General features: G+C 38.2%; 1 protein-coding gene across 2 annotated transcripts in view; it reads left to right on the top strand.

Annotated features, from left to right (window-relative positions):
• Positions 1 to 22,950, top strand: part of TFDP1 (transcription factor Dp-1) — a 41,545-nt gene extending 18,595 nt beyond the window's left edge. The window contains exons 4-12 of one of the 2 annotated variants that reach the window (XM_082784662.1): positions 5,265 to 5,371; positions 9,782 to 9,903; positions 11,554 to 11,719; positions 11,913 to 12,059; positions 16,596 to 16,664; positions 17,712 to 17,863; positions 18,566 to 18,732; positions 19,308 to 19,389; positions 21,630 to 22,950. In XM_082784662.1, coding sequence (XP_082640788.1) covers positions 5,265 to 5,371; positions 9,782 to 9,903; positions 11,554 to 11,719; positions 11,913 to 12,059; positions 16,596 to 16,664; positions 17,712 to 17,863; positions 18,566 to 18,732; positions 19,308 to 19,389; positions 21,630 to 21,777 — 1,160 coding nt within the window. In that variant the 3' untranslated portion in view covers positions 21,778 to 22,950. The remainder of the gene's footprint in view (positions 1 to 5,264; positions 5,372 to 9,781; positions 9,904 to 11,553; positions 11,720 to 11,912; positions 12,060 to 16,595; positions 16,665 to 17,711; positions 17,864 to 18,565; positions 18,733 to 19,307; positions 19,390 to 21,629) is intronic. The other variant, XM_082784663.1, reaches the window with a different exon arrangement.
• The last annotated feature ends 1,848 nt before the right edge of the window (positions 22,951 to 24,798 follow it).

The raw sequence follows: 24,798 nt of genomic DNA on the forward strand, positions 1-24,798 counted from the left end.
ATAAGGAACGTTCCAGATGACACTCGGTCTTCTCAGAAGTGGCAGTCACAATGGAATCTAGCGTCAGTGGCGCTTACTGAAATCATCAGGCTCATGGAAAGTCTCACTGGTCTTTTTTGCTCTCTTCAACTCCTATTCTCTTAATTGTGAGTTTTATCAGGTTATTGATAGTAGTGTTGTCTTTTCAAAAGCCTAAGTCGTGTGTGACTTGTATTGAGACTGGTTTAATAATACTGTTGCCTTCAAGTTGCACAGATGTCCTTAAGCTAGATTCAACTGCTCTGTTAAAACCATCAGTTTTATTAAAGAGAGTTAAAACAAGAGTTTGTGGAGTTTGTAAGAGCAGTTAAAAGCAGTTGTACTGCAAAATGTCATCTGCAAGGTTAATTTGCTTTGGACCTTTCTTAAAATAACTCTTTGCTCAACTCCTAACCTTCAATCATGTAGAGTATTTACTTACAAACTGGTCTGCTGAACAGAGTTTGAGGCTGTTGCAGGAAATGGTAGGAATTACTTTGAATGCAGACAAACCACTCTCTTCTTACTCCATACCTTCTTTTTTTTTGGGCTGTGATAGCAGAAAGTGCTTTCAGAATTACCTTTTTTAATCCGGTTCTGCCACATACAATATTGCTTCTACTGACAAGACTTTGTTAGAGACCACATTATCAGGAAACTGGCGTGTTTTTTCAGTTGATTTCTGTTGTTGCATCAGTCCTGTTGCGCGCTCTTTCTCAAGTAAAGAAGACGTAAAGACTGATTGCATCAGCAAATGGTACGGTGCCTAGAATGAGTGGGATTTCTGTTGAGGTGAGGGGTGCTTCAGCCCAAACACTTTGACACAAAACACCACATTCAGAGTCACTACTGTTACATGAACTGGAGCAGTCAGTGCTCAGGGGGATCTATTGCCTTGTCTGCATAGGGCACTGTTTTATCTCAGATGTACTGTCTCTTTTTCTGTGACATCTCAAATTCTTTCAAGAGTTTATAATTATAGGTATCACCACTCTGCTAAAATTCTGCAGGAGATTCTTTATTTGTGGTGAAATTCTTGGGTTTGTTCTCATATGCTGGTAAGGGCATATGAAAGAATTCAAGAGTTCAACCCTGATTGAAATCAGTAACCAAAGCAGACTATTTAACACATTTTCTGTATGCAGAAGACACTTAACTGTCTACAAAGACTTCCAGGTAAATATTTTTTTCTTAAAAATAGTGTGCTGCTGCTTTTGCTGTTCAAGTTTTATATGACATTGCTCCTTGATCCCATCTCTCTCTATCTTCTGTTTGGAGACATTCTGGAGCTTTACAGTAAAGAAGTTCTGCTTGCATTGTGGTTTATTGATTGGTAAGCTGCTAGGAGTTTTCTTTTGAACTGGCAATGCTTGGGAGGCTGAGCATTCAGTTAGTAGTTTTGTCCTTCGGTGTATGTATATATTTTTTTTCTGTGCTTTAGCTGGCCTTTTACCATGTTTTTTGAAGTCTTAATATCTTTAGAAGAAAATGCAAGGAAAAAAAAAATTCAGAAAAAAATGTGAGGAACTAGCTGCATTAATACATTCCTTTTGAAAAGGAAGAAGAGTTAGTGCCAGGAAACTGTTTGCAAACTTGCGGTTTTAATTTTTACATGCTGCAGTGTACACTGTATCTTGGCAATAAAGTACAAGATTATCTGGATGGCAGTGATTGCTATAAGAGTAACAGTAATTAACAAATGATTAGTAAAATTCCTTTGAGAAACTGAGCTGTCAGTCACTTGCAAAGCTAAGTTAATAACGTTATTTCTGCTTGTATACTTAAAAACAATTTTCACTCCACACACACTGAAATCAGAGCATTATGAGCCTTTGGGAAAAAATGCAGTTGGATGCTAGAACAACTTTTGCAAGTCAGGTAAATGAGGAAGTAGGATGCATGAAGCAGAGACAAATTGAAAAAAATCATTTTTAAAAAATATTTTTTTCCTTTAATTGAGCAGTTTTGCTTTCCTGTTTAATATGCTGTCTTTTATGGGTGGACTTTGACTTTGCTTGGAACAGAGGTGTGTTGCTGTTCTTCCAGTTACGTTTGCATTTCCTTGCCAATCAGCTTGTGCGTACAGACAGCCCTACCTTGGTTGGTTCAGGGGCATGGATTAATGCTGGCACAGTGCCACAGAAAATGTTAATGTAATTAAAAACTTTAAAGAAGCATAACGTATACCGTTCCTTTCATGCAGATGATGTAGTTGCAAGATAACTTTTTGTATTCCTAGAATTATTTGAATAATGTAAGGAGGCTGGAGGCCATCCAATCTAGCCTTGGATCAAAACAGGGGCAACTTCAAAGCACAGAGCCTTGAGTACTTGAAATTTTTATGTATCTCCAGGGAACTTCCTAGGCAACCTGTTCCTGTGCATTGCCATTTTCATTGTGTTTTTTTTTTTTTCCCCCCCAGTATTTAACTGGAATTTGCTGTGTGCAGCAACTTGAGACTTGCCTCTCTTCCTTCTGCTGTCATCTCTGCAGCTCCCCATTTGCTGTTTGAAGGCAGTGATCAGATGCCACAGGCAGACCTCTTGTCCTGCCTTAATGTGTCCTACGGGCTGAACACACCAAGCTCTCTCAGCTTCTCCTTGCACGTCATAAGCTCCAGTACCCTAACAGTGTTGGCAGCTTTTTGCTGGACTCTTTCCTCTTTGTGAATCCTCTTGCGCTGTGGCCCCAAAGTTGAACAGAGTAATCCAGATACAGCTTAGAGTGCAGGCACAGAAGAGAACAATCGCTTCTTTTGACCCTGGTGATCTCTTCTAAATGCAGCCCAGTGTGCTGTTAAGCCTTAGCACAGAGGTCCTGTCCATGAGGACCCCCTTGGGTCCATTTCTGCAGAGCTAACCACTTGATTCCTCACCTCTGCTGTAGCATGGAGTTGTACTGGACTGTTACAGGTGCATTTGTCTCTGCTGACTGCATAAGCAGAAACAACATGATAGCATGAAGAATTGCTTTGGTTTTGAACACATCAGAAGAGTGAAGTCTGTGTGTCTGTAAAATTGACAGATGATGAAGATGCTTAGGGAGCATCTCATGGCAAGACTGCTCTTTGTGAAGTTGTCTCACTGAAGTATAAGGACCTAGCAAAAGTACTTCTGGCACTGTGGCTTGGAATAATCCTTTTATGTGCGAGTAATATCCTACCAGAATAGAAAGGGACGTACCTGGCACTGATTCTTGGCGGGCTTGAAATGCAGATGAGGAAGTTTGGGTTCTGTTTGGGAGATCAGTTGAGAGCATAACAACGAAGAGAATTAGTAGGCGTGGGTAAATGTGATACTGGGCAGGAGTTAACATGTCTCCCTCTAGAAGGAGGGGAAAAGGGAAGTTAGGAAGTTATGTCTTCTCAAAGTCAAGCTTTGAAAGAATCAACAAATGTATGGATAAGGGATATCTAATCAGTGTGATGTCCTTGGATTTCTTGAAAGCAACAGCAAAAAGACATTATCAAGGTCCTTAAATGGCCTGTTAAAGAAACTAAGGTGTCAGAGAATGGGACGGTCCTCTTATGGATTAATAATTGATGAAAACTAAACCATGATGAGGACCCCTAGTGAGCTCTTGACACTCAGGAGAGTTATTAAGTCCTTGTAGGCTATATTATGAAAACATGAAATCAGTGTCTGCTGGGGAACAAACAAATCAAATTTTCAGAATTATTTGGGAAGGAATAGGGAGTAAAATAGAAAAAATAAAAATGTTATTGTATAACATATATCATTCATTTGTCGTGAATAATGTGTCTGTCCCATTCAAAAATCTCCAAAGGGTGGGAGACCTAGAAAGTGTACAGGCAACAAGAACCATCAAAGGCAAGGAAAAGGCTCTGTAACATGAGAGATCAAATAGATAAGGGGGCTTAACTTGGGGAACCAGTTGCAGCTCTTACATGGGAAGGGGAATCTTCGGTTTGCTTTCCTGTTTTTCAAGCAATTAGAAGCCTTAAAAAAAAAAAAAAAAAAAGGCACACTGATGAGTAGCTGAGCAAAGATGCACAAGCAGTACTAGTCCAAATAGTTTATACTGCTTTTTACTGCATCCTGCAAAGAGGAAGGCTGAAATGAAAAACAATGATACTGATGGCTGTACTTGAAGGAACAAGAAGGCGTAGCAGCCTTCCTTGTGTGACTCTGAAGGAGCATTCATAAGTTGGAAAGAATGATGGGCTACAGCATCCTATGTTTTTGTGGGGCTGAAAATAACTCTTGAGTGAAGCTGTCAGTTTGTCATGGTATAGTAATGGCAGCTTGGAAACGCAGGCCTTCTGGAGAGGAGGGATTGTCTCCAACTTTCTGTTGACTACCTGCATGCGTAAGAGGGATGGAGGGCATCAAGGACTGGTCAGGGTTCCTCCTGATGCAGCTATTGCAATAATTATTGTCTCTGCATTGGATAAAAGGAAAAAAGAGGAATGGGAGTTGTGCCATGCCCTTCTGACAGGGAAAGAGCTGTCAAACTTCTCACCTTATTTGCCCCATGATTCTTTTTCAGTCCTTGTTGCTTATTTATGTAAAGACTGGTATGGCGCATTAAGTCACTACAGACACCTGGCGTAGAATTTTTGTAGTTCAACTGTTGTTTTCTGTGGCTTAAGGCTTAACCATCAACAGGGACTATGGATGGCTTGTGAACAGGAAGAGAGCAGCTTTCCCTGCAGGGTTGGTCTACTGTGTTGCATGTGTTTTGCTCAAGTACTGGTTTCTTGTGTGCTTCAGTTCTTTAATTCCCTGCAGTTGGAAGAGGGTACCTGAAAGTTGGTTGGGAATACTCTCTTGGAAAAGCCTGTGCTAACCAAATATAACCTCTTACAGACCAGCATGCCTCAAAAGGCTATGTTGTATGCTGGGGAATTGGGCTTGGTTTTGGGGCAGTGTGGGAAAAGGTTTCAATAGCTGCAAAAGAAAGGGTGTAGACAAGGAGGGTAATCCTTCTATCAGATACCAGTTAGCTCTCTTTGGGAGAAAAATTGGAGTATGAGGAGTTTAAACATGCTCAGACTAGATTGCTGAGCTGTAAGGTCACACAGGAGGAAGTTTAAGACAACATACTAAGAATCTTTTAAGATTTTTTTTTTTTCTTCAGATGCATAAATGCTACGTTTATGTTGTCTCTCTGTGGAGCTCAGAGCTAGTTTCTGTTAATATGCATTGGTAGTATCTCTGAAACTGCAGTTGCTAAAATAATACAATGTGGCTGACCTGAAGATTTGTACTTGTATTTGTTTTTAGGAGTTGTTTCTCTATTGGCTGTACATCCCTCTACAGTAAATACACTCGGAAAGCAGCTCCTGCCAAAAACATTTGGACAGTCTAATGTCAACATTACACAACAAGTGGTAAGGAGACTTTGCATTGTTTTTTCTTATTGATTACACATACTGTAAATCTGAGTTGTAGATTGATATTTGGCATCACTTGTCATGTGCAGATTGTCTAAATGTTTCTAATTTTAATGGACTTAATACATTAGAACAAATGTGCAGAAAGAAATGCAAAGATGACTGTCAAATCAACATACCTGAATATTCAGGTGGCCTTATCATTCATTAATGTTGCCACTTCTAATCAGTGGCTCTTCCAGATTCTGTCATAGAGACATGTAAATTTAATTCCATTAGCACGTTTTTACTGAGATTGAAGTCAGATGGAACAAAATTGAAAGCGGTACTACATTTTTTAATGCTAATGATGATTTTAGATATCCTTCTGCTTCAGTGCTTGCTTCTGCTCTGAGTGTGAGGTATGTGAAATTAGAGGACTCAGAGAACCTAATAATGCAGTAGATAATACATAGGTTATGAGAAGTCATTTCTATATTGATCAAAATTAAGATCAACTGAGAGTTGGTCTCAGTTCATCTTCTGGAAAGCTACTGCAAGGTATAAACATCTAGAATTTAATTTCTTACATTTGGTAATACAAGAGCGGTTTTCCATCTCCCTTGACCAACTCTGAGCTCTAGGGAATGTTTTATAACTGTGGTTGCCTATAACTGTTCCAGTTTAACTGCACAGATGTTGTGGAAAGTCCACTCTCTCTGTAATAAGCAGTCTATCTGTATAATTGCTCTATCTGTATAATTGCTTATTGACTATACTTTGAAACTGTGACCATGCTCAGATAGCTGCTCTGGTACGGCTGTCAATTCGAAGAGAGCCTGGGGGTGGGGAGGTTGACACGACAACCAAACCAAACCTCTACATCCACCAGTGTTCTTAATTGAATTGCAGCAGTGCAACGTGAACCATGTTCAACTCCTTGAGCTTCACAAAATGTGAGGAGGCCCATCTGAGACAGACTGAAGATACTTGAGTAGCGAAGTATCAGTATAATTGCAGATCATTTGTGCTGAACTACCAGTGGTGGTGGTGAACCAACTCCCTCCAGCAATTACTTGAAAGCTAGAGTGCATTAAAATGAGTTTAACTGATGCTGCCTCTTTAGTAGGAGACAGTTTGTAAATAAATACTCCAAACAAGGAAATAGAGTTGCTAGGCATTAATTTCACTAACCAGCAGTAAGAGGAAGAATGGTTTTTGTATAGATCATAGGTTGTAATGACATGTGGGTTATCTCTTCCAGGTTTCATTGCTAGGCTGTGTACATAGTAGATTTTAATGTTGAAAGTGAAAGGTAACTTTAAAAAAACAACAACAACAACAAAAAACTTTTCTCAAAGTACCAGGGCCATGGTTTAATAATTAAATGACAAATTATCTGACGCCTTCTTAAACTTTGAACGATGAGTAAATAAATGCATGCAAATCTGTTTTGATATCTGTGTGTGTATATTTACACATACAAATCACATATTTAAATTGACAAATGCTCATCTGTATTATGACGACTAATTTTGCATGGTAAGATTATTAAAAATTTTGATTCTGAAAGAACCAGTCTTAATATCATAGTCTTTGGTAGTATGATAGCTATGTGAAATTCACATTCTCAGTAATAAGTTCTTTATCGCTTTGCTCAAATATTCAGAGTAAGACAAAAATAAATCTTGATGAAATAAGGTCCCATATCACAGCATATTTTTATGGGCTATTATTACCAATACAAAATTAAATGCTTGGTTATATGTCATGAAAGAAGAGGTGGAGTTTTTTATTTTATGTATTTATAAAAAGAGAGAAACCCCGGATAAATTTCTTCTGGCTTTATGATTTAGAAGGACAGCAAGAATTTTCTGTCAATGAGCCAAATGTTCTTGAGGATCAGAGTTACTGAGTTGGCTTGTGACCCTGTTCAACTTTCTAACCCTTGACTGGCAAAACCAGTTTTCTAATGCTGAAGTACTTAATTTTCTGAGCCTGTGTTCTTTGTTCAGGCAGTCTGATTTCTTCTTAGCAGGAAAACGTACATGGGGACAGTGTTGAGTACAGTGAAGTGGTTTGTGTAGACTCTTGCTGTTCGCTGTTCTTTTCCATGGTCTTGATCTTAGTGGTTCTTAAGGAGCTGGATTGCAATCTCGTTCTCCCTGTAAATCAGGAAACTTTAGAGAACAGCAGACATTTCTTTTTTCACTTCTGCATTCTTTGCCTCTCCTCTCCCTATTTTCCTTAAAAAACTGTCTTTTATAATTGCACCCATAAGCTTTTGTTTTAGGATGTTCCTAGTGACTCAGTACTGCCTAACTCAGTATTTTTTTCATTCAGTCTTTCCTGTTTATGAGCTCATGTGTGAAAGTTAGGGACATCAATGTTCCTTTTAAGGAGCCAATAGCACCAAGTAGTTCTTTAGCAGAATCTGAAACTCTAGGCTGTAGGGTGTTCTGTAATATCAATACTTGCTGCTTCAGATTTGATAAGATGTTTGGTATAGGCAGCTGCTTTGTTAAGGAGTTTTCCTTCACTTGCTTACAAAGTAGAGAGGCTCACCAGTTATCTCTGAAGTTCTGGAGTATCTCCGCCATTTGTGTCCTTCAAATACTGAAAGAAATTGGATGTGTTTGGAAACAATGTAATGCAGTTACTGGTAGATGATAGGCTTAGAATTTGTACATTTTTAATCCAAAATCCTATGTGGCAGTCCTCCTCTTTAAGAGGTTGTAGGGATGCATCTTTCAGAAAAACATGAAAATCACCTGTTTATAACTGCAAGAGTAATTAGATTTAAAATGGCTATTAAAAAACAAACATCCCTGCCATGTTGAAGTTCCTTTTTATCTGTAAGGTTTATTTCCATTCTACAGAAAAACAGTATAGAGTTTTAACGTGTGGTTGTTTGCTATATGAAGACTTTTCAACACATGAGAGAAATTATTAGAATTTTTTAAGGAAAGATCTTGTATTTCTAAGTTTCTCTCTGAGATATGTATCATTTGCATAACATATAAGCTTAAATACTCTGCGTAAAAGTTGAACTTTTTAAATGTATAACCTGAAAGCGTATGATTCTGGCTAGTTTGCAGACTTCTGTGAGTTAGATTGGGAATGCTGAGCGGGTTTTGAATTTACTAAACAGACTTCACTTCTCCATTCTAGAAAGGAGTGTGGGTTTATCTCCATCCATTTACTTCTTTGTACTGCTGAATGTTTAACGACACTACTGAGCACAGTAGATTTCCAGTGTTTGCTGTTGCCAAATGGTTTGTTTTTCTCCGAGTTTTATAGCTCCCCTCCCTCCCTCTGTATGGGTTTGGCTTCCCATCTTTATGCACTGTGTTATGTGTTAGGCACCAAGGTGATGGTGGGCTTGTTTGTGGAAATGGGAAGCAAGGGAGTAGGGTGGGACCCTCTAATTTTAGCCTCTGCAAGAAAAATGTTGTCGTTTCTACCAGTTCTCTCTAACTGTATCCTCAAGAATAAAAACTGGCTGAGAGCTTTCCTCTCTTCTCTGTTGTCTGTGTTACCTGAGCAGCACACTGGCTGTCCTCAAGGCATTCTGAGATGTTGGTGAACCAGATGCTTCTTTTTTCATGAGATCAGTGAAAGTGAAAAGGTTGTGGGCAGAATTGCTGGGGGGTGGCTACAGGAATTGTGGTCATCTAAGGGCAAAAGACAAAGCAGTGGGATCAGATATCTCAAATATGCCTGGGGATGTTCATTCCAACTCCTCTTAAAAACATTGTCAGAAATGGCCTAAAACAGGAGGTTAAAACAGCTAAAGTTTTTGGTCTGTAGTTGGCAGAGAACTGCCAGTAGCAAAATTGATGGTGTTTTTATTTATTTATTTTTTCCCCCAGGGAGAAAGTGAACTGGTTCACATACACCCAGTGCCTGTTCTGTATCCCCCACCCTCATTCTGTTTTCAACAATGAGCAGTTTTGGTTATGAATAGTAGGGGAGAGAGGTTGGCTTTCTGTAAGGATTGGAAACATTTTAACTGGATGGTTTTGTTTCAACTTTGAAGTTTTTCTACTTTATTCTTGCAAAGGCTAAATTTTTTGAAACTAGCTTGGGGAGTAAACTTTAGATTTTGCTGGTGAGGCAGGCTGTAGCTAAAGGAAAATGGAATGCTCTTGTCTAAAACCAAAATCTGCAGTAAGTGAGAAAGTTAGCATGAAAAGCTTGCTTAGGAAGGATGAAACATAAATGATTATTACTTAGGGAGTGCTCTAACTGTGTAACATGTAGTCTGAAAATTTTTATGCTAATGTGTATAAGTTGAAAACATCTAACAGAAGTGGGTAGAAACAAAGTATTATTCATGCTTGGATAATACATCACTTGAATATTGCAGCATCTGAATACCTTGGAATACTTATGCTTACTTTCCAAATGATTTTATCTTTGCTGTAGGTTATCAGTACACCTCAGAGACCTTCAGCGCCAAATACTATCCTGGTAGGAAGCCCACATACACCTAATACACATTTTGTATCACAGAACCAGACTGCAGATTCTTCGCCGTGGTCTGCTGGGTGAGCTATAAATGAAAGTTGCAAAGGATTAATAAATAGCTTGAAACTTTTGTTCTAAATGTTTGCTGTGATAGTGTATGCGCTCTTCAGGTGAGCTGTCTGAGAAGGACAGTCTACTTACCTTTCAACTAAGAGCACTTCAACATTAAAGTATGCTATGTTAAAAAAAAAAATAGGCATAGTCATACAGGAATGAATATCTGCTCATTTGTCATACAAATGAGTAGGATATTTTCTGTAAACACTGACAGATTTTCTCATGTTACTTGGATTTAGAGAATTCAGCTCCTAAAAGGACACAAGAATTCACCTGATTTGATTCACATTTTAATTTGGCATTTCTATTTTGCTGGGTTATTTCTAAGACAAGACAGTATACTTCAGATGGAAAAAGTATATCCTGAAGAATTGTTCTAAATCAGAATGAAGTCTTTACTGCAGATAAATTGTACATACAATTAATGTGGTGTTGTTATGTCTTTTGTTGTGCAAGTTTGATTTTAAGGGTCTCTCATTAACTGTAGTTGTTTTAAGACAAATTATCGTCAGTGTCCTGTTACACATAGATTTTCTACTTTGGAATTATGATGCATTTGAGAAAATGAGAGGTTCTATTTTTGAAACTAATTCTGTTGATACTTAGATTTCTCTAAAAGTTACACAGAACTTTTTATGTGAAAGACATGCAGAAAAAATCATTACACTTTATCTATAGTAACTTTGAAGCTTTTGTAACAGCTTCATAGAATCATAGAGTGGGTTGGGTTGGAAGGGACCCTAAAGTCCATTTGGTTCCAACCCCCCGCCATAGGCAGGGACACCTCCCACCAGCCCAGGTTGCCCACAGCCCCATCCAACCTGGCCTTGAGCACCTCTAGGGATGGGGCAGCCACAGCTTCTCTGGGCAACCTGTGCCAGGGCCTCACCACCCTCATGGTAAAGATTTTCTTCTTAATGGTTAATCTAGACCTACCCTCTTTTAGTTTAAAGCCTCCTGGTCCTCTCACTACACTCCCTGACAAAGTGTCCCTCCCCAGCTTTCCTGTAGCCCCCGTTAGATACTGGAAGGCTGCTCTAAGGTCTCCCTGGAGCCTTCTCTTCTCCAGGCTGAACAATCCCAACTCTCTGAGCGTCTCTTCATAGGAGAGGTGCTCAACCGGTGAAGTGAGTTCAACAAGTGTATCTGTTCAGTCAGTATCAGACTTGGAACAATATTCAACCAACATAGGCTTTTGTTGCAAAACTAGATGGGCTATCTAAAAAAAAAAAAAAAAAGAGAAAAATAAATTACCTGTTCTAATTCACTTCTCATTTTAGCCTTTCCCCCGTCTTGAAGATTGTAAGGTTTTCCTTACTGACTTCTTTAAGTAACGTCCCTGTCGTTAACGTATCTGCTACTGGAGCTAGCAGAGTTGCCAAAAAGATAAATCTGTATTGTGTCTCAGCATAAAGATGGTAGAATTGTTACTGTAAGTTTTATCAGGGGAGAGGGGAGAAGAATATCAGGAAAAAAAAAATGTTGGAAAGGGGTGAGGAGTGTAACGAAAGGGAAGACTTGCTTTTTACTGTAGCGTGCCTGTATTTGAAAAAGCAATGTTAAGTATTCCAAAGTTCAAATCTTCTCAAATTACATATTATGTGTATATTTAGGAAGCGGAACAAAAAAGGAGAGAAGAATGGCAAAGGTTTACGTCATTTCTCTATGAAGGTTTGTGAGAAGGTACAAAGAAAAGGAACGACTTCATATAATGAGGTGGCAGACGAGTTGGTTGCAGAGTTCAGTACCACTGATAATCACATTTCACCAAATGAATCAGTAAGTAAATGGGGGGGACGAGTATATGTGAACTGAATGGGGGAAGATAAATTTCTTTAGATTTGCATTTCTTTTCCTCCTGCTAAATGAAACAGTTCAGATACTACCCAAGTTTACCCATTTACTGTAATACATTTTATTTTCAAATATTTTTGTCACAGGTATGTTTTTGATTAATGCACTATGTCTACAGCAGGCTTATGACCAGAAGAATATTAGACGACGTGTCTATGATGCCTTAAATGTCCTTATGGCCATGAACATTATCTCTAAGGAGAAGAAGGAAATCAAATGGATCGGTCTACCTACTAACTCGGCTCAGGAATGTCAGAATTTAGAGGTATTTATATAGGAAATTCACAATGGCTTTGTGTTTGCATAAAAGTTTACTTGAATATGTTTTTATCTTGCATGTGATCTTCTGAGATAGCAAGATAGAATAGTTGGATCTCTTTTGATACTTTTTTCCCCCCCACACTTGTATTTACAGAACACACATCTAACCAGACTGCTTGAATAGTTTTTTGAAGCAGTTCTATGTCAGGAGCAACTCTGCCACACAACACTTAAAATACATGTGAAGTGGTTCCGATTGGAAGTTAATCAAAATGTACATCTCCACTGCAGTAGTGGTGGTCAAAGCTGAGGCAAATTGTTTTCTCCCGATGCCACACAAATAATAAATCTGCAGTGTTACTTATCAGTCAGTATATGCACTCAGCATTCCTTCTTTGTTGCTGTAGGTCATTTTTGTTTCTGATAGTTGTTTTACATAAACATGTCAAAATTTTTTTGTACGAGCCTTGGGAGAGAAGCAAAATGTTTAATACTCAGAGGTATTCCTAAGTTCTGGCAGAATTTTTCCTTTTCATTTATAAGTATCCTGAGTCCTGCGCTTGCAGGATAATAAACTTACTGAGGTTTACAGAGGTCAGTTTACTTTGTCAGAAGAGAATGAGGTTTTTGTATTTGTTCTTAGTGTGAAGTTCCCCTCAGTAGAACTTAAAGGCAGCACAGAAGCAGACAAGTTGAGAAAAATATTTTGGAACCTATCTAAAAGGCCTAATTCTGTGAACATTTTTGTTTGATAGTTATAACTGTTTTTTCAGTTGCCAATGTAATTGCTGTCTAGGTGAAGAAAATATAACAGACCTAATCAATCTGAGTTTGATTTAAGTAAGATACTTATCTTAAATTAAAATTATTAGGGTGAGAGAGTGACAATCAGGGCATTTAAAAACTAGGGTGAAGTGGTTTGAAGATGTCTGTTCTGTGTGCTGAATAGGAAATCAGTTGTCTGGGAGGATTTTCAAGCTGATGTTTTTGAATCTGTCTCATAAAGTGTGGCATTGCCGGTAGTGTTGGAGCAACAAAAAAAAGATGCATGGCTTGTTCTACTGAATTTAATGCCATGACTGATAATGTTCTAAAGAAGGGTGGGATAATATTAGTACTGACAGAAGAAGCAACTTAAAATGTTCAGTGAAATTTCGTGCATTTAAGATACGTAGAATGCTAATTTCTGATATCCAAGTGAGAACTTGTTAATTGCAAGTCACAAGAGGAGAAAGGGGTTCTGTTAACCATGGAATAATTGAGCCACAAGTGTAATGTATTTTTGGAAATGGCAAAAATTATAATGCGTTGAGCTTGCTCAAGGAATTTGCAAGATTCTTCCCTTCCCCCATTATTACTTCATGAATGTTCTAGCTCCAGTTTTTCTGCAAGGTCTGTCGACATTTAAATTGTTAATGACAGTATCTGGAAAGTTTTTATAAGTTTTGTTGTTTTTCTTTAACAAGCTTAGGGAGGCTAATATTGTGAAATTGTCAAGCATAATAAACTTTTTTTGACTATTCCAGTTGAAAATGCTTAGCCTCACCCTTAAACTGTTTAAAAATTAAAATAGTTCATAAGGGAACAAGTGAGCTTGGGGGATTCCCCATTACGCATGTAGTATTGTCTTCTTAAACTTGTATTTTCTGTGTAAAAAAGAGTATCAGAAATGGTAAAATACATCCTGATAATGCAAAAAGGGTTGTGGGGGTCAGTTAATAATGTCTGTATCTTGAATTAATATAGAGAGTAGTGTAGTTTACACGTATGTGATAGGAAAATATCTCAGGTCATTTGTGGTAAGCCTCTTTATTTTTTGGGAAGGAGGCAGTTATTTCTAATGCTTAGATTAGATTAATTAAAAACATTGGACTTAGTCTTTTTTTCATTAACATCATGCCTTTGCAGTTTTTTCAACGGTGTACACTTGTGCCCACTTTTGATGAAAAAATTACAACTGCATTCTTCATGTGAATTGTTTAACTCCAGTCATTTTGTTCTTAAGTGCATATTTTAAGGGCATAGGAACAAAAATTTGTCTTCGGATAAGCGGTCTGTCTGTCCTAGTGTGTTGCTGGACAATAGCAGTAAGCTAGGAAGGAGTATACGATTAGAGAAAGCAATTAATGATGCTTTCTTCTGTAACTGGTGGCTCAGGGAGAACCCGAGACAGGTGTGTATATATCCTTCTATTTAATAGTCTTCAATTCTGTACAAAGTTTGCCTTTAACATTGAATCTTTTATGGCAGTGAGATTTTCAGCTCCGTTAGGAGTTTCTTATGAAATACCTTTTTGTTTGTTTTTTAAAGCATACTCTATTTAGTTGATATCCTCTGGTGTGTATTTGTTGTTTTTTTTGATTGGAAGTGATGGTGACCCAGTCATTCATTTTCTCCATGCTACTCCTGGTTTATAGTTATCTTCCTCACCCTCCCACCTTATTTCGTTCTCCTTCCTAAAAAGTCTTAACTTATTCATTATTTCATGGTATGGAATCTATTCTATACTATCAGTTATCATGGTCGTTCTTTTATGTGGCCTTTTTGAAATAGGAACCCAAGACCTACAGAAACCACGATACAAAACTTCAGGGTTTGTACGCTGATGTAGTGATAGCTTGTGTTATGTTCTCTCTTCCTTGTCAAGTAATTAAAATTTCTGGCTATGTACTGAGCTGATATTTTTGTAGATATTGTAGTTGAAGATAACTTTACTGAGTGGCAATTCGTAATTCAGAGCTCGTCACTTTTTCTAAAATTTGCATGAATAGGATTATGGTTTCTCACATATACCACTGTCGTGGTTCCGCTTGAGTGGGCAGCCGAGCTCCACCACAGCCACTCTCTCACTCCCCCTCCTCAAAGAGGAATGGGGAGAAAATATGTGAAAAGGGCTCAAGGGTTGAGATAAGGATGAGAAAATCACGCAATAATTATTGTAACGGGCAAAACAGACTCGGCATAAGGAGATAGTAAGATTTATTGCCTACAACTAACAAGCGAGAGAAGTGAGAAAACAAAGGAAGAAAAAAAAACAAAAGCACCTTCCCCCCCATCCACCCTCTTCCACCTCCTCCCCCCGAGCGGCGCAGGGGAACGGGGGAATGGGGGTTATGGTCAGTCTACAGCACTTCTCTGCCGCTCCTTCTTGGTCACTCTCGTCCCCTGTGCTGTGGGGTCCCACCCACGGGATGCAGTCCTTGATGAACTGATCCGGCGTGGGCTTCCCACAGGCAGCAGCTCTTCCAGAACTGCTCCAGATATGGGTCCGTACCACGGGGTCCATCCCTCAGGAGAAAACTGCTCCAACCTGGCTCCCCTACGGGCAGCAGCTCCTGCCAGGTCACCTGCTCCTGCGTGGGCTCCTCTCCACGGGCTACAGGTCCGGCCCGGAATCTGCTCCGGCAGGGGTCTTCCACAGGCGGCAGCCTCCGTCGGTGCAGGGCCACCTGCTCCACCGTGGTCTCCTCCACGGGCTGCAGCGTGGAACCCTGCTCCACCGTGGTACTCCATGGGCTGCAGGGGGACATCCTGCTTCACCATGGTCCTCACCACAGGCCGCAGGGGACTTCTGCTCTGGTGCCTGGAGCACCTCTCCCCCTCCCTCTACACTGACCTTGGCACCTGCAAGGCTGTTCTCTCACTCCCGGCTGCTGTCTGGCGCAGCGGTTTTTTTCCCTGTCTTAAATATGCTCTCACAGAGGCGCAAAACAACATCACTTATTGGCTCAGATCTGGAAAACAATGGGGCCCTTCCCAAACATGGGGTAGCTTCTAGATCTTTCTCACAGAAACCACCCCTATGGCTCCCTGCTACCAAAACCTTGCCACGTAAACCCACTACAACCACATTATATTTACCAGCATTAATTTTGATGGTTTAATCACGCAGTGCTACAAAGGCATTTCCTATGTACTTTGTGATGAGCGCTCTTCTTTTTACTATACTAGATAGCCCAACATTGTCAGCAAATTCTGTCACCTTGCTGTTCATCCCCTTATTCTGATCCTTTATAATTTGAGTAATAGTCTGTAAAAGAAGTTTTCATGAGAATCTGTTCGTGACTTCCTCCACTGGGAAAGCTGTTTATTTGGTACTGTATTGTCCCGTCTTCTCTATTATCTAGTATGTGTTTAATTCTGTGGGGACATAACCTTTGATTCTATAACAGCTTCATTTTTTTAATATCTCTTCTCCAGTACGTCCAATAACAGTAGAGGTTATCAAGTGGATCCACCTGGTCCACGTGCTCTTTGCCTCCTTCAGAGAATCTGGATAACTCTTTGAGGCGTAACTTGTGTTTGCAAAGGAATTTTTACACTCACTGATATATTCTACTTTATTCCTCGATGTGTTAATTCTGCTTTATTACAGTTTCCATCAGTAGTACTGATGTGAGATTTGGTGCATCTCTGAATCATCAGCAGAAACTTAATGACTGACATACTTAATGCCTTCAGTTCTCTGATATTTAAGCAATTTAAGAGAAGAAAATGCTGTTTTAAACCAACAAACTAACCATCCTCTTTCTGTCTTAAGGTGGAGAAACAGAGAAGACTTGAAAGAATAAAGCAAAAACAGTCTCAACTACAAGAACTCATTCTACAGGTACAGTCAAGGTACTCTTGTCTCTAGGGCAAGGTAACTTACACGTGTATTCCTGTTTTATCCCAGTGAGGGATGGGAGACATCTAAGAAGCCTGTGTCTTGCCTTTCTTGAACTTTGCTGCCCCTGTCGTATAGGTGGCTTAGTTGTTCTGGAACACTTGCTGAATTGTAACTGAACTCCTTTCTAGATTTCACCTAGTAGATTGTAGGAAGCAGCAGTTTATCCCCTAAGTCACTGTGCTGGTGGCTTACCAGAGTATCCTTCAGTAATTCCATCACATATACAGTAAGGGTGAGAATCTCAGGAAGAGCTTGCAGAAAGAAAAGACAGCTGTGGAACAGCAATCTCTACAACTCCGATATCTATCAGCCTCTGTTTGCTTTGGATTTTGTTTTTAATTCCTGTTCATGTCATTTGATTCCACAACCATAAAAGTGCTTCATTTGGTGACTTTCTGTAAGATTTTAATATAACTTGAGTTTTAATAGTTGAGTGATTTTAGTTCTTAAGTTTGCAAATCTTTAAAACATGAACTTTACATTCTGAAAAATTTTTGATAAGAAATGAGTAAAGTCACTGATCTTAGTTAAACGATTCAGAAACCTAATGTCAGATGTTCACATCCCAAACTTTAGCCTTTTTTTAGCATACCATTTCAGCAAAAATACAGTATTAATCATACAACTATTATTGTAGAGTACGGTAGCTAGCAGGAAATACTAAGCAGAGTGGAAGTAAGATGCTGTATGAGTCCTGCTTTTTCCAGTCACTGCCATCTCTTCTCTCTGTCAATAATCTGCTCAAGGATCTGTCCTGTTGTAGTTCTTAGATATGTTTTTTTCCTCAATTAATTTTTATCATTTTGCATTTTTAATACTCTAGTTTTTGTTTCTTGTTACATCTTAAAATTCAGGAATGTGATGAACTTTCTCTGTTCATTTCTGCATTTACATGTTTCAACCGTTGCTGGTATTCATTGAGGGATTTGTAGGTTAACCAAATGTTGAAGGTTTAATTCATTCCCATATCACTGTTGCTTTTTGTAGCAAATTGCCTTCAAGAACCTCGTTCAGCGAAATCGTCAGGCAGAACAACAGGCAAATCGGCCGCCACCTTCCAATTCTGTCATCCATTTGCCATTCATCATTGTGAACACCAGCAAGAAAACAGTGATTGACTGCAGTATTTCAAATGACAAGTGAGTAAAAGAAGTTTTTCTTTCTAGATTTTGGTACATCTTTGAGTTTTACATCTATGTTAAAGAGTTCATTTGCAATTGTTAAAACTGAAGTATAAATAAACATACTTGTACCTTTTGTAGATTGAGAACTTTGCAATTTTGAGTTATGCATAACGTTGAATAGAAACAGAGCTGCGTAAAGCTTTTTATTAAATGGAATAATTGTGTTCAGATATAGTAACTTAAGATGCATGAACTGTCTAAAGATTTTGAAAGTGTGTAGTAAGTCAGCTCTGCTGAATTTTTAGGTAATACTTTACCGAGTAGTGTAAACTTGCCATTAACATGATGAAATACAGCCAGCAGACTTGAAAATGGATTTTGCTTTTAAAACTGCTGTTCTCTGGTTTTGGTTCAAAAACCTAGGCTTTTCATCTCCTAAGTAAAAGCGGAAAGTAGCAGTCATTTCTGCTTGCACTATTAGCTTACAAGAAAAGGTTAAAACAGAAAAAAAGATGACACTGTAGATGGCTTTTGCCAGCAAAAAGAGAGGAATGGGATTAGAGAACTATTGATCAAATGTGCAAAATAGTTTAAGTATTTAACTAAAACTTTTAATACCTGTATCTGTTAAAATTACACATGCATTTTTAGGTTTAATTTTAGTTAAGTTTAAGTGATTGGAAAGATGAAGTTAACCGAGATGTTTTTCCCCTTCAGGTTTGAGTATCTATTTAATTTTGACAATACTTTCGAAATTCATGATGATATAGAAGTACTAAAACGAATGGGGATGGCCTGTGGGCTAGAATCTGGAAGCTGTTCAGCAGAGGACCTAAAAATTGCAAGGAGTTTGGTTCCCAAAGCTTTGGAACCATATGTGACAGGTTAGTTACTCCAAGAGTTCATTTGTTTTCCTTCTTAACGTGGAAATCAAGGAAAAACCATGAAATTAACTGATCTTAAATAATCTCTACTGGTTTGTAGTGTAGATTTATAAGTTTTCAAATGTGTGCTTTTTAGTGTATGTTAGGGAACAAATAACATAGAGATTCTTAGAGAAGAGGCTGTTGCTGTTCAGAGAACTGCATTCTGCATTGTCCCATGCCAGTAGATCTTTTCAGTGTGTAATTTTTTTTATGAAGATATTACTTATAGTTGATTTGTCTGAAAAGGGAAAAGGTATTAAATGAAAACGTGGTCATGGCTTCATTTTACGATGTTTTATTATTTTTACTATATAAGGACACTGAAGACTTTTGTGTTGCTCACTTCAACATAAAATGTATAATTTATTTTGAAATTTTGCAGTCACTTATTTTAATTACGAAATTTTGGGTGTAGAGCATTAATATGTTGCTTGGTTGTAAGACTTATTTTCTGGGCTCTAAAAAGATTAAGCATTTTCACTGAATAGGAAGAGTTGAAATATTGTTGCAATAATACTTGTTTGTTTTTACAGAAATGGCTCAGGGATCAATCAGCAGTGTATATGTCACATCTTCATCAGGTTCTGCATCAAATGGCACAAGATTTTCAGCCAGGTGAGTTGGAATTATCAATTCGTTTTGAAAACCAGTAAGCATGAAATAAAATTAATTTCAGATGAAATGCTTTGTGAAATTGGTTGTATTTTGATTAAATGTGGTGTGGATATGTGTTTGAGTTTATTCTCAGACACGGCTTTAACTTGACTAGAGGTGCTTCTTCCCAGTGTCATTAAAGAAATCTTCCTCAAGGTATTGGAAAACAAATCGATCGGGCTGCTGTTAATCTTGAAGGTGTTTTTTGTTTAGTTCTGATTTGTGACAAGAAAACAGATACTTGTCTAAAGACATTATCTGGTCAAGATTCTCCCTTGGTCATTGGTGTCTAGTGTAAAATGGAATCCTGGTCTTTGGACTTTAAACAGCATCAGATGCTGGTAGAACAATAAGCCCGTGGCTTTGTTTAACTTTGTGTGAGCATGTGCCATGAGAAGAAAAGAGTAAATTCTAGATTATGTAGGCTTTTTCTATAACACTGACTTAAGTGTCAGAGCCATTGTCAATGTCTCTGCCTCATCAATTATTTGGGAAATTGCTGTATTGAACTTCTTAAGGAAGGCCTAGTTTGGGGGATATTCCTTAAGGCATTTGTATTAAAAGGCAAAACTCTTAAATCTTTATCTAAAAATATCCCATCAGTATAAGGGTTTATTCTGTTTCTCTGAAGGTGTGATCTTCTGGCAGCTTTTTCTCACCTGTTTGTCTTCCCTCAAAGTTGGAAGAAGGCCCTTCTATAAAGATACAGTATCTAGCGTACTTTGAAAGTGTAATTGTATTAGCCATTTAAACATATTTGGGAAAAAATGCAACATTTTGTGTATGATCTTATTTTTTTCTTTGTGTTCTGGAAAGTTGGGAAAAAATGGAAACAGTTAAGCTAAGGGATGCACAGGACTACCAGCAATGGGGAGGGCAGCTTATACAGCTGCCCAAAAGAGCGTGAGGGGAACATAGCCCAACACTCCTGTTCTATGTTAGGGAAATGAAGCTCAGTGAGAATTGTGACAAAATATGTTTAGAAAAGCAGAAGAGAGAAGGTACTGTCTTCTTCAGAGAAGTACTTCAAAAACTGGGGTGCTTGTTATTCTGCCAGTAGTGGAAAGAGAGGAGGTGGGATGTGCTTGGTTAATTACGGTTAGCTAGTTTGCCACCAATTTCAGATCAAATAATTCAAAACAAAGCACAGGATTAATTTATTCAAGATTAAAGAACAGGAATATAATTTTACTGAAACTACTTTGAATTTGTGTAAAGATAGATGTCCAAACCTTTGAGTTAGTTCAACACAAGAAGACTGCATGGCTGATTATACGTGTTAACTGGATTAAAAATCACTAAAATGTGTTTTTGAAAAAATTATGAGTATCTGTCAAGTTAGAAATGCCATTTCAGTGATTTTCAGTAAAAGGATTTTTCACTGATCTTAACTAAGAATGTGAAACTTGGTAATAAAAAGAGTAGCAAAATAGCAACTAATGATGGAGGCAGAAATGTACTGACTATTAGAAATAAAATTCTTCTGAATACAGTTAATTTCTCTAGGACCAAGAAATATCAGACCATATCTACAATGTGTGTGTATTATGGGGGGAAAATAATGTATTTAAGTAAGAAGGTGAATGTTCTAAATGTACTTACTATTCTAAGAGGCAAACTTATAGTACTCTTACAGGGGATAAAAATTGAAGATGCTAAAGAGTTTTTCTTAAAACTAGAAAAGCACAGTGAGGATAAAAATACACAGTTTAATAATACAGCATGGTAGTTGGCCATATAACAACAAGGAATTAACCAGGAGAAACTATGAATTCTTTACTTTCCAAATCAAGATTAGTGCTTCTGGATGACACGATTCACTTGTGATGCAACTGTCTGGCGCTACATAAAAATGTTTTGGGCCTTAGATAGCTGCTTACTCTTAAAAGTAAATATGCCTTGAATGAAATCTGAAAAACATGCTTGTAAAGCACTTGTGAAAGGATTTCATTGTTCCATGGAGTTTAATATAACAAACATAGTAAGAAACATTTCAAAATTACTTAAACTGTTAGAATCAAATGTTACTAAATTACTGTTAGAGCTTTTGAGAAGCAACTAAGACCTATGTTAAAGACAATTTACAAAGTAGAGGTGGCAGATCTGTTACAGGAATGGAGCAGATATGTGATAATGGTTAAAAGCACAGCAAACTGGAAAAAATTGTTAAGCAATGCCAACTGTTTTTTTTCTTTTTCCAGTGACTTTTCCAATGGTGGAGATGGGATGTTGGCTACGAGTTCCAATGGATCTCAGTACAGTGGCTCCAGAGTTGAAACACCAGTTTCTTACGTAGGGGATGACGATGACGACGACGATGATTTTAATGAAAACGATGATGACGACTGATGCCCTTTGCTTGTAGACTATTTTTTGTTAAAATTCAGCAAGCTTCAGGAATAAATTGTTCTAGGGAGAGAAGTCTCAAATTACTTTGCCCCGTCCCTCAAGAAAAATGTTGGTAAGCAGTTCTGAGTTTAGAAATTGCACCTCTGATAAGCAAACAAGGATTGTTTTATGTAGGATATTTTTAAATGTGGTGTGGATGTGTGTTTTTGATACCAGTGTGTTAATGCAGAGCCTTTATTTACTCGTTTTAGGGGGTTTTGGTTTATTTTTGTTTTTATTTTTTTTTTACTTGAAGGAAAATGGATTTTGCCCCAAATGTTCTTGCTAAGTTTGCTAAAGAAATTGTAGACACATCATTGAGAAATAAAATGCTATCCTTCTGTGGAAAATGAATACACTGAATGGCAATTTATTTGGAGTGTATTTTGATTATACCACTTTTTGAGGGATAGTGAGCTAATGTAGTAGTGTTTTTTTTTGTTAACCATGCAGTGTCCAAAGAACCAAACAAGAAAGATACGTCCTACTTTTTTACATGTTAAATTCCAGAAATGTTGTTGTGAACTTATTTTCCCTTAAATTATATCTAACATTATGATTCCATCAAGTTTATATACTTGTCACTGTATGTTGGGACATGAATTACAGAGTTTTTGGCAAATGTTTACTGCCAGTTGGTGCAGCTATATAAAATGTCTTGAAGGTTTGGAATGATTTATTGCTTATGGTAAAATTTGCCTGATTTCTTACAGGCAGACTTTGGAAACTTTTTATTATATAGTTGTTTACATACTTATAAGTCTATCATATAAAGACATGTACTGAAACAAATGTTTGTATTTGTTTCATAAGCATCTTCCTGTAATCTATTATAAAGTTGAAATTAAATATAGAGAATGTTTTAAGTTTTTTAACTCAAAATTTGTCAATCATTTTTAATAGTTCATTTTTATAAAAGGAATTTCAGGGCAGGTGGTAGTCTTTTTAAATCTATTCACAAACAATTAACTGCACAAATACTGTCAGCTGCCTATTCTAAGACAGTAGTCTTTTTATTGAAACACAAATAAACTTTTCTGTAATATTTTATGGAATATAAAGAGACTATAATTGTTTGACTTGTTTAACCTTGGCACTGTTAGTTTTTATTAATAAAACGCGCATGGGCATTTTTAACAAGCTCTGTGGTTTTTCTAATTTTAGGGTAATTTTAGAACATTTCACTTCCTCTCGCCACAAGACCTAGAATTAACTGTCTCAGGATACTGCTTCTGCGCTACATAGGGCTTCCTGCCTTTTTGCTGTAGTTTAGCAATTTGTCCTTGTAGGTCTTGATATCTTACGATGCAAAGAGCACTATCATACACTGTGTACTCTCTTCTTTCATGTCTCCTTACTTCAATCCCGTTGCTCCTCAGAATGTCAGGCCATACTCTAATCCAGCTGTTCTATTTAAAACCCCACGCTTGCTGTCTTAACTCTTCATCCCGTATTCCTCTGTCCTCGCTTTCTGTTGTATAGTCCCGTGTTCTCAAAGCAAGTCTTCATATATTTTCCATATATCTTTTTGGTACATCACTCTCTGCTCTCACTTCAAAGCACAGGTTACTGAAATGTTGCTCTCTCAGGCCACTGCCAGAGTCAGGCTTAAATGCTTCCGCAAAGGGAGCTGCTGCAAAGACAAATTAGAGTAACAAGTTAGGGTCTGTGGTAGGGGCTCCTCCATGTGCTTAAACCATGGGCTAAATATGAGGAATGTTATGTTTTTTCTCTCTGAGGGATTATGCCCTGACACATGTTCTGTGGTAAAAAGGATGTTGGTAAAGGATGTTGGATCAGTTGATAACGCAGTGAACACTTTGTAATTGTATCAAACCCTATAGTAATATAAGCGAACCAAGAAAATTACTTAATTTTCCAGACCTGGAAAATTCTTTTTAGGGGAAGGCTAATTGAATGTTTTGCTTCTAACTAAAGATGTGTCATTCCTTGCAGTGCTGATGCTAGAAGCCATGTTCTTGTAGCAGGTGGGTCAGCTGCTTCAAATTCTTTTTGGCAGTGAATGGCGATTTTTATCTGCAGAGCCCAACGATAGTTGTCAAGCACCTTTTGATAGTCCAAGAGGATTATTCCAGTTTTTCCTTATATTCTAAGTCTCTGAGGTATGATTCAAGATTTACATGAAAAGAGGAAGGCAGTACTGTACAGGGATGTTGGGTGAGTAAGTAAAGTTGCCTGGAGAGAGTGCTGACTCCCACCCTTAGGGTTTTCAAAGGTGGGACAGGATAGAAGCATGAAGCAAGCTAGACTCTGACCTTACAGCTGAGTAGGGATTGCACATCGGGAGTGCTCTAGTCCCTTCCAGCCTGAGTTACCATATTGAGAGTGTTAGGAAAAAAAAAGAGTGTTAAAAAAAAAAAAAAGAAGTTAGAAAATCACAAAATCACACATAGCAGTCTTGTGAGCAGTCCTACAAATGGCTCATCTGGCTTGCCTGCATACCGAAGACTCAGCAAAAGATGAATGGAAGCTTGGCTGATCTTCAGAAACCATCAGAAGTTACCAAGCTCCTATGATAAGAAAGGTAGTTAGCTGAGCAGGTGGAAGTGAAGACCACCTGCCTTACGATGAGGCTTCCAAGCAGAAATGCAGGTGAAGCTGGAGGAGGGCAATAGATATGCGCAGGCTTTTCCTACTTCTAACAGCTTTTTTTTTTTTTTTTTTTTTTTTTTTTTTACCAGTAGCTCACCTGGCATTACTGTGGTGCTCACCTGGCCATGCCTGCCTCTTGCTACAGGTTGGAGAAAGTGTGCCAACACCAATGAGTAAAACATTAGCCAGAGAAAATCAAGATTGTTGATTACATATTTGCTGTGATAAAGACAATGCCCAGAAATCCCTTGTCAGGCGTGCCCCATCCCTGGAGGTGCTCAAGGCCAGGCTGGATGGGGCTTTGGGCAGCCTGGGCTGGTGGGAGGTGTCCCTGCCCATGGCAGGGGGGTGGAACTGGATGGGTTTTAA

The sequence above is a fragment of the Aythya marila genome (genome assembly GCF_965140915.1).
Source record: "Aythya marila genome assembly, chromosome: 1".
Classification (NCBI taxonomy): Eukaryota; Metazoa; Chordata; class Aves; order Anseriformes; family Anatidae; genus Aythya; species Aythya marila.